Below are 11,139 nucleotides of genomic sequence, written 5' to 3' on the forward strand. Positions count from 1 at the left end.
TGATGCAAAGACTGAATCAATTTGAGTGCTCCCTCGAGATGAACCCGTTTCATCTCCGGCAGGTTGTACTCGTGTACACAGAAAATCTGCTAAATAAAAGTCGAAAGGGGTTTGTGAAGAATGTGGGATCATTGTGAGAGATTGTGAGTTCTCTCGAAGTCAACTGTGATGTTCGTTTTTAGTGGGGGTTTTTAAATTATCAGCGCAGGTGTTGACATGTGCAAATATATGCCCAAAACTAAAAATGTAAGAGCGAACTGATACGAAGTAAAGTAATTGGCCTGGGAGGAACAAATAAAAAGAAAAAAAAGTGTTTACTTACTGGACAGCTGTAGATATGCGAAGATGTCGTACTCCTGCAGTGGGGAACTGGCGAGAGTTTATGTAGGAGACCTTCCTCAGGGCAGTGTTCATGTTTTCTAAATCCTCTCCCTCCATCACCAGAATGGACTGAGCTGGGTTGAAGTGAAACTAAGAACAAGCACAGGTAACAGGTGGTCAAAAGGAACATTGGGAAATGTAATGCTTGAAGGTTTGCGGCTTGGGCCACGTCATTCACATCCACAGGAATAGAAAACTGGTCAACGATTACCAGGAATAGAAACATAGTACCGGTTTTCGATTCTTATCTCAAGTCCAGACTAGCGTCACATCTAACACATATCAGATTTAGTAAAATTCGCTCCATTTTGTCCACTAAAGACGCTGAAATCATTATCCATGCGTTTGTTACGTCTCGTCTCGATTACTGTAACGTATTATTTTCGGGTCTCCCCATGTCTAGCATTAAAAGATTACAGTTGGTACAAAATGCGGCTGCTAGACTTTTGACAAGAACAAGAAAGTTTGATCATATTACGCCTATACTGGCTCACCTGCACTGGCTTCCTGTGCACTTAAGATGTGACTTTAAGGTTTTACTACTTAAGTATAAAATACTACACGGTCTAGCTCCATCCTATCTTGCCGATTGTATTGTACCATATGTCCCGGCAAGAAATCTGCGTTCAAAATTCAAAAGACTCCGGCTTATTAGTGATTCCTAAAGCCCCAAAAAAGTCAGCGGGCTATAGAGCGTTTTCCGTTCGGGCTCCAGTACTCTGGAATACCCTCCCGATAACAGTTCGAGATGCCACCTCAGAAGAAGCATTTAAGTCTCACCTTAAAACTAATTTGTATACTCTAGCCTGTAAATAAACCTCCTTTTTAGACCAGTTGATCTGCCACTTCTTTTCTTTTTCTCCTATGTCCCCCCCCTCCCTTGTGGAGGGGGTCCGGTCCGATGACCATGGATGAAGATGTCCAGAGTCGAGACCCAGGATGGACCGCTCGTCGGGACCCAGGATGGACCGCTCGCCTGTGTATCGGTTGAGGACATCTCTACGCTGCTGATCCGCCTCCGCTTGGGATGGTTTCCTGTGGACGGGACTCTCGCTGCTGTCTTGGATCCGCTTTGAACTGAACTCTCGCGGCTGCGTTGAAGCCACTATGGATTGAACTTTCACAGTACCATGTTAGACCCGCTTGACATCCATTGCTTTCGGTCCCCTAGAAGAGGGGACCGAAATGAGAAACTCATGACTATGAGAAACTCAAGGTTTCTCATAGTCATCATTGTCACTGGCGTCCCACTGGGTGTGAATTCTCCCTGCCTACTGGGTGTGAGTTTTCCTTGCCCTTATGTGGGTTCTTCCGAGGATGTCGTAGTCGTAATGGTTTGTACAGTCCTTTGAGACATTTGTGATTTAGGGCTATATAAATAAACATTGATTGATTGATTGATTGATAGTAATAATTATATTATTACAATTATTATTCATAATCACTAATCAAATAATTATTTGTAGAAAATAGTCGTTATTTTTAATTTATGACCATGCTGGTTGGATAAAAAAACAAATGGAATGTACCATTCACACTGACATGAAAACATGTTGCATATGTGCAAAAAGTCTGAATTGATCTGCAATGTGAACAAAAACGTAAAACAACATTGACATTTGATGCGTAACCTGTTGTATATTTGTTTTGTCATATAATTCCGCTACCAGTTTGAACACTCAAGACACGCCACTTCGATAGACTAAACCAGTGGTTCTCAAATGGGGGTACGCGTACCCCTGGGGGTACGTGAGATTTTTTTTAAATATTCTAAAAATAGCAACAATTCAAAAATCCTTTATAAATCTATTAATTGAATAATACTTCAACAAAATATGAATGTAAGTTCATAAACTGTGAACAAAAATACAACAATGCAATATTCAGTGTTGACAGCTAGATTTTTTTGTAGACATGTTCCATAAATATTGATGTTAAAGATGTATTTTTTTGTAAAGAAATGTTTAGAATTAAGTTCATGAATCCAGATGGATCTCTATTACAATCCCCAAAGGGGGCACTTTAAGTTGATGATTACTTCTATGTGTAGAAATCTTTATTTATAATTAAATCACTTTTCACTTTTTAAACAAGTTTTTAGTTATTTTTATATCTTTTTTCTAAATAGTTCAAGAAAGACCACTACAAATGAGCAATATTTTGCACTGTTATACAATTTAATAAATCAGAAACTGATGACATAGTGTATATTTTACCTCCTTTTCTCCTTTTTTCAACCAAAAATGCTTTGCTCTGATTAGGGGGTACTTGAATTAAAAAAGTGTTTACGGGGGTACATCACTGAAAAAAGGTTGAGAACCACTGGACTAAACTATCGGATAAACATTGAGGAACACTGGTTGAATATTGCAACAGATGGAGCACTGACATCAGCCACATGATATTCAGTGGTTGTCAGTCTTGGATATTATTCACGATGTTTTGTTTACATTAAAAAAAAATGTTAATGAATGAATGAAATATTGCCCCATCCATCCATCCATCCCATCCATTTTCTACCGCTTATTCCCTATCGGGGTCGCGGGGGGCGCTGGCGCCTATCTCAGCTACAATCTACAGTAAATCTCCCTATGATTGATATGCAAGGTATAGTCTGTCCCTAAATCATTTGGGTTTGGGTACATCCACTGCCATGATCCTGAACATGATGTAAGTCCTCCAGACAACAATTGATTAATTAGTTTTCTCCTTTGATGTAAGGCCTTAGTCACCGACATTTTTAGGATGGGTTGAAAATTGCACTAAAATTTCACGTTTGAAATATTAACTGGATACAATCTTAATACTTGAACCTAAGCCACCTTGGCCTTGTGTTTGATGAACGTTTGAGGAAGAGGGAGGAATGGCTTGATAGATAACATGGTCACTTGATGTACTTCTGTGTTTTGTATTGCACACAGAGTATGTCTTCCCTCGAATGGACAATGTATAAGAGTTCTTTGTCGTGTACAATACGATCATAGTTATTTGTGGCCAATATTTATGGCAAAAAGATTCTGGTCTGATGATTTATGGCTTTTAGCTGCACCACAGGGTTCCTCACACTCTGCTTTCCCCCTGTTATTTCCCCATCACACTTTCACTTTCTTACCGTCTCTTCTTATCTACTTCTGTGGCTGTACTTTGCTTTCTATTTCCATACCTCCTACAGAGGCCACTTTCACCCCGTCATTTCCCTTTCATTGTGCTGTCCCTCCCTGTTGGGAACTGCACTTTTTTGGGGAATTTTGCCTATATAGTTCTCAACTATTATGAAAGACATGAAGACGGATGTATTTTTTTAAAGGGGAACATTATCACCAGACCTATGTAAGCGTCAATATATACCTTGATGTTGCAGAAAAAAGATCATATGTTTTTTGAACCGATTTCCGAACTCTAAATGGGTGAATTTTGGCGAATTAAACGCCTTTCTATTTATTGCTCTCGGAGCGTGACGTCACCTAGGTAGTCAACGCCATTTTCTCCACCACATTACACGCAGCAAGTCAAATCAGCTCTGTTATTTTCCGTTTTTTCGACTGTTTTCCGATACCTTGGAGACATCATGCTTCGTCGGTGTGTTGTCGGAGGGTGTAACAACACGATCAGGGACGGATTCAAGTTGATCTACGTAGAATGTGCATCGATTAGCGCGGCATGCTAATCGGTGCTAACATGCTATTTAGACTAGCTGTATGTACATATTGCATTGTTATGCCTCATTTGTAGCTATATTTGCATCCAGCATTTCTCTCCATCCACATTTCATGCCAAACAAACACATAACAATCGACAGATTTAAGTTGCTCCAGTGTCAAGAGATGCGAAAGTCCCTCGTTTGGTTTTTACCGGCGATGCAACGACAGATATGGCACAAAAATGGCAAGAATGTCTGGATATCCTGCGACACTCAAAGCAGATGCATTCCCAACGATAAAGTCAACGAAATAACAAAGGTGAGTTTTGTTGATGTTATTGATAATATCACACATATTTGGTCGCGGCATGACTGCCAGCTAATTGATGCTAACATGCTATTTAGGCTAGCTGTATGTACATTTGTAGCTGTATTTGCATCCGGCGTTTCCTTCCACCCACATTTAATGCCAAACAAACACTTACCAATCGACGGATTTAAGTTGATCCAGTGTCACAAGATGCAAAACTTCCGATCGTTGGTCTCCACATTTTACAGGTGATGCTAAGGCAAACATGGCCGAATAGCGTCAATCGCTATTCGCTCAATAGCTTCAGTTTCTTCTTCAATTTCGTTTTCGCTATCTGCCTCCATACTCCAACCATCCATTTCAATACATGCGTAATCTGTTGAATCGCTTAAGCCGCTGAAATCCAAATCTGAATCCGAGCTAATGTCGCTATATCTTGTTGTGCTATCCACCAGTTGTTTGTATTGGCATCGCTATGTGACATCACAGGGAAATGGACAGTGGCTTCGCAGATAGCGAAAATCAGGCATTTTAGAGCTTTTTTTAGGGATATTCCGGGACGGGTAAAATTTTGAAAAAAACTTCAAAAAATAAAATAAGCCACTGGGAACTGATTTTTATTGGTTTTAACCCTTCTGAAATTGTGATAATGTTCCCCGTTAAAATCCATTGGGAGGTCCTCAATTGTGCCCGAAAACACAATAGATAATGACCAAAAAACCCCACCAATAACTTGAATATTTAACCAAGTATTAGTGATATTGCTATTAAAATCGTTAAAACAGACAAACTACTTATAGCAGCACTTTGATTAATATCTTATACGGCTATGTTGACATAATTGGCTGGTGAGCGAGTGCCTGTGAAATGCCTGTCACTTTGATCAGTACACTTTGACACTCCATTTAGACCCGGCAATGGCCAGAAAGACATGAGAAGACGCTTGGTTCCATCCCCTTTTCTTCGCAAGGATTATGAGTCATTCTTCATCTAAGCGGGACCATAACAGGATTATATTAGTCGGCATCCAAATGACATCAGACATTTTACAGTAAGTGATGTTTTATTATGTTTGTACTTACATAATATGTATAAAACCATAATGGACGTGCTTGGATGTTTTTTAAGGGCTATATAGGCAGAATAGAGTGGCTTTTAATGGGCTCCATTCTAAGTGGACTTTTGATCGCATTTATTAACTAGTTAGAATGCATAAAAAAAAAAAAAAGTGTTCTTGTCTTACATACGGATTGTGAATGATAGGCAAAAAAAAAAAGAAAAAGAAAAAAAAAGAGCAGTTCCCCTTTAACCCCACACATACTTTTTTGGAGACAGCAGCTAACAAAGTAGAACAACTTTACGTCATTTAAAGAGACGGTCATCCTTGGCTAAGCTAGCATCCGAGTTTGAAGAAATGTGATTGTTGTCACACCTGGGTGAAGTCTTGTCTGGGTTTCATCTGGTTTCATGTTGTTTTGTCATTTCCTGTTTTATTTTGAAATGCTGACTCTCCCTCTCGTTTCAAATCACTTGCCCTTCCTCCTGTATCCCTTGTCTGTCGTCTTTCCTGATTGCCTGATTGTGCCCACCTGTGTCACCCTCCCTCATGTGTATAAGTGTCTCGTCCTACCTCTGTCCTGTGCCAGAGTGTTTCGTATATTCTTGTGCGTACCTCCAGCGGTCATTTGCCACAGTCTTGTCTTCAGCCATTGCCACATCTTTTTGTACCTTTTAAACCACGGGATATTCTTTGATTGTAGACTTTTGTCAGGTAAGATTAGCTTTCTAGCATCGCCTCCGTTGGAGCGCCTTTTGTTGTATTTAGTAGTTTTGTTCCTAGCCCCATAGCCGGAGCATTTTGAGTTGTTAGTATTTTTGTTAGTTTAGTGGTCAGGTTGGACCTGTTTGATAGCCTGTTTTGTTTCTCCCGTCTGAACCCCTTCCCTGTTCAGAATTAATATCTGTTTTCTGAAAATCCTGCATCTGTGTTCAGAGTCCTGTTCTGGTCGTGACAGTTGTGATGATCTGTGATTGACTGACAACAAGTCCAGTGTGAAGTTTGCCTTTCAACAAAGGGAAGTGTGGATACACTTGTATTATACCTAACAACTGCCAGGTCATTTCAAAGACGTGTGATGGGATTGAGTTCAGTGGTCTGATTGGGTCACTGCAGTAAATCATCCTCCCGTCAACGTTCAAGACCTTTCTTGTATCTTGAGGCACACTCAAGATGAAACACAGCTTTCCCAAAGGGATTGCATATAATTGTGATAAATGGCTCACTAAAAAAGGGGATTAATATTCCAGGGGATTAAAGGTGTATGATCGGTGTCAGAGATTAGACTGCATGTCTGACTGTAAATCTGACCCAGTTTCAGTGAGTGTTGGACTTTGCCAGGGCTGCCCTTTGTCACTGATACTGTTCATAATCTTATGGGCATAATTTTTAGCCACAGTCTGGGCGTTGAGGGAATCCACTTTGGTGGCTGCAGGATTTTTGCAAATGATGTGGTCCTGCTGGCTTCATCTGGCCGTGCTCTTCAGATCTTGAGTACATAGTTCTCGCCCGGGAAAAGATGGAGTACCATCTTCAGGTTGGGGACAAGGTCATGCCCCAAATGGAAAAGTTCTAAAGCCTTGGGGAATAGATCATAATATAGACAGGCGGATCAGTGCGGTGTCTGCAGTGATGTGGACCGAAGGCAAAGCTCTCAATTTACCAGCCCATCTACGTTCCTATCCTCAATTTGCCAACTTTTCTTTGCCTTCCCGAGGCAAATGAAAGTTGGCACGCGCAAGGCGTGAATGAAGGTACATCTTTTTAATTTAAAAAACCCAAGACCCAATGTCATTAACCTTGGGTCTTGAACCAAATGACAAGATGGCTGAATATTTTTTTTCTGTTGGGTGGCGGGACTCTCTCTTAGAGATAGGGTGAGAACTGCTACCATTTGGAAGGAGTTTGTAGAAATGTTGCTGCTCCTTCACATCGAGAGGATCCAGATGAGGTGGCCCCCCCTGAAAGTCTCCTTAGTCCAACCGATAAGAGGCCATGGGAAAGACCCAGGACCCATTATAGAGACTAAGTCTTTGAGCTGGTCTGGGAAGACCTTATGATCCCCGGGAGTGGCTGGACAAAGTTGCCGGGGAGAAGGAAGTCTGGGATTCTCTGCTCAGGTTGCTGCTGCTGCCCCGACCCAACCGGAAGAAAATTAATGGACGGATGGATTAAGGTGTCTTGTCAAACTGCTGATTGATTAATTTAAGTGATAAAAGCTGTGTCATGTGTCCAATGACTTTCCTTTGGGTAGTTAAAGGATTACTATTGCAACAACACATCATCAGTAGGGTAAAACTAACTTGTCACACGACGGTCTAATTAATCCCAGCTCTACTTGGACGTTGGAGTCTGCAATAAAGATTGATTGATTGAAACCTTAATTAACTTCGAATTCCTAGAAAAGTCAGAATTATTTTACCAGAACAAGTCAATTTGGACATACCCTCGTGGGACTTTCTGCGATCGTACCTTGATGCTCTTATCCAGGCTCTCAAGGGAGTTGATATCCAGTGCTTCTTTACAAGCCTGCAGACAGGAAATGACTTTCTGACTCTCGATCTTTCCGGGTCGGATGGTCAGTCCAGATAGGCTGCCCCGGAAGTACTGAGTAAACCGTGGCTTGGTCACCTCGCCACCTAAACACAAAAAAAGGCAACATTTTCAAACAGTCAATTCTAGATTTAAAAAAAAACACAGACTTCAGAAACATTAGACAGCCCAAGAAAACTTTTACATTGGAAATGGACAATTGATATTCACTTTATCGAGAACCGTTTTGTTTCTTAAAAGTAAAGAAGTACAACCTACGAAAAACATTTTATAATGATTGTGAAGTGAATTTTCGTGTGAGAGAAACAATTAGCACACATTGCCATTGAAAATTAGTTGAAATGTCTAAAACTTGATTTAGTCGTACCATGTCATGGTCTGATTAGAACATTGTTACAGGGTGATTGTAGATGTCTTACGTATTTAAGCCTCAGAGATGTATTTTTGTTTGCTCTTTGAACACTGGACACAATAAGTAAGCAGAGTACTCCATCCATCCCATCCATTTTCTACCGCTTGTCCCTTTTAGGGTCGCGGGGGGTCGCTGGAGACTATCGCAGCTACGGGGTAAAGCAGAGTTCTATATGTGCCAATTTTACCAGTTAACTGTATATACGGATCATTCCTGCCGACAGCAAACAAGACACAGCGAGAAAGATGAAAAAGTCTTAAACATTTATGGTACAGTTTCCATGTGACTTGGAAAGGGAGTATTGATACTTTGCTGTGTGTTGTCCATGTATAAATGTTTCATTATTTGCTTTGTCTTCAGCAAACATAATATAATATTACTAGAAATGTATCCAATCACTCTTCATTGCTAAAAAGAGCTTTTAGAAAAAAATCTACTTGTGTTTGTGGTAAAGAATATAGAATCATGTCCAAACACTTTGTAAATCAGCCTTTCCATAGTGAAGATAGTAGAGGCCGGCCTATCAAATTCAGCCTTAAGGTTCATTCTTGTGATACCATTATGTATCACCCCTCTAGTACCATGAATACTACGCTATGGTTTTAACTGTGTCAGTTACAGTGGAACCTCGACTTATGAACACCTCTGTGGAGAGACTGAGCCGATGAGCCGACAGCAGGCTCGGACAAATGATGGTCCAGACCAAGATGGCGGCGAGAGGGCGGAGCGTGCGGCGAGACGGAGAGGCGGGGCACGCCTGGAGCGAGACTGCAGCAATCAGAGTCAGGTGCGTACACGACACACCTGTGCTCAATCCCTGCATCTTCTCCTGCAGCACAAAAGGGGCGAAGGAGGAACGATTGTGGCAGAGGTAGGAGAGGAACAACCCGGCATGAACGACCACGAAAGCGACAACAGAGACCAGACCAAAGATGAGTCCCCGCCACAGACGTAGCAAGCGAACGCCGAAAGGTGTACCGCGACCAGCAGGAGGTGCCGGCGCACTAGAAATGGGCGGGCCGACTGGCCAGAAGAGAGGTTTATTGAAATAAAAAATCAGAATCAAACCTGCTACGATGTGTCGTGTATCCAATGTCACAGCAACCCACACATGGATGGCAGGAAGACCGTCACAGCCTCTATTTGCGTCCTTTTCGGTTTGCGAACCTTTACATCGTGCAAAATTTGTGTCTGTGTGCGAACCATGTCTCGGCTTGCGAACGGTTCATTCATTAATTTTGCATGTCATTTGAAGCCATCGAGAACTGCCATTTTGATGACATCACTTCCTGTCCATGCAGGCACAGCTATTTTGAAGAGCCGGGGCCCCCTACGTCACATTCTATTTACATCCTGTACACACGGGCCTTGGCCATTTTAGCATTTCAGCACTTTTAACGTGTATATTTACATAATTATTTATTTTCATAATTGTCGTACCTTGTCAGAGCTGTGGGAGTCTAAGAGATCACTTCGTGTGATCAGAAATGGTTTAAATGTGTCCAAACGCTCACAGTCTCGCTGCATAGCTTTGGGTTGCTGGAAAACCGCTTGGAGCTAGCATTTTAGCTAGTTAGCCTCCAGCTTGAGGCATATTAAGTTCGAGAATTTTATCAGCGAAGAGGGCTTCGTCCGCAGCAAGTCTTTGGTTGTGATGAGACCGAAAAAGGGGCCACCTTTATTACAGAGAAGGCACAACCTGGACAGAAGCCAATGAAGGATTGTCTCACACTGCTAGTTTGTGCTAACGCTAGCGGTGACTACTTAAAGCTAATTTTCATTTATCACTCCAAAACTCCCTGAGTGCCACAAGGTAAAAATATTTTTCTGTGTTGTTTTTTATTGTAGCAACAAAAATAAAACGTTTTGGAGTGCACCAACAAGATTCTTTGTCTGCGTTTGCGTGTGTGTGTGTGTGTGTGTGTGTGTGCGCGTGTTGACTGTTAAGCTTGCGAAATGTTGTCGTAATGTTTATAAACCCATACATATGTTAATTGAATACAGTGGGATTTCAATTCACGGACTTAATTGATAATTGAACATGGTTCAGAAAAAGAAAAGTTATTCACTGTATTTGTTGTAGCGTCCACAAAAGCCCCCTATTTTACTATATATGTGTGTATATATACATATATATATATATATATATATATATATATATATATATATATATATATATATATATATATATATATATATATATATATATATATATATATATATATATCCATCCATTCATTTCAACCACTTATTCCGTTTGGGGTCGAGGGAGGCGCTGGTGCCTTTTTCAGATATTATATATATATATATATATGTATATATATATATATATATATATATATATATATATATATATATATATATATATATATATATATATGTGTGTGTGTGTGTGTGTGTGTATATGTATATAAATATATATATATATGTATATAAATATATATATATATGTATATGTATATATATATATATATATATATATATATATATGTATATATATATATATATATATATATATATATATATATATCCATCCATTCATTTCAACCACTTATTCCGTTTGGGGTCGAGGGAGGCGCTGGTGCCTTTTTCAGATATTATTTATATATATATATATATATATATATATATATATATATATATATATATATATATATATATATATATATATATATATATATATATATGTGTGTGTGTGTGTATATGTATATAAATATATATATATATATATGTATATGTATATATATATATATATATATATGTGTATATATATATATATATATATA

At 39.7% G+C, this 11,139-nt stretch overlaps 1 protein-coding gene across 1 annotated transcript in view; it reads right to left on the bottom strand.

The window, feature by feature from the left end:
• The window catches only part of LOC133564517 (calsyntenin-2-like), a 700,915-nt gene that overhangs the window by 67,879 nt on the left and 621,897 nt on the right, over window positions 1-11,139 (bottom strand). The window contains exons 10-11 of the mRNA XM_061918874.1: window positions 7,861-8,027; window positions 323-471 (exon numbers count right to left, since the gene is read on the bottom strand). Coding sequence (XP_061774858.1) covers window positions 323-471; window positions 7,861-8,027 — 316 coding nt within the window. The remainder of the gene's footprint in view (window positions 1-322; window positions 472-7,860; window positions 8,028-11,139) is intronic.

This window comes from Nerophis ophidion, linkage group LG13 (assembly GCF_033978795.1).
Source record: "Nerophis ophidion isolate RoL-2023_Sa linkage group LG13, RoL_Noph_v1.0, whole genome shotgun sequence".
NCBI classification, from domain to species: domain Eukaryota; kingdom Metazoa; phylum Chordata; class Actinopteri; order Syngnathiformes; family Syngnathidae; genus Nerophis; species Nerophis ophidion.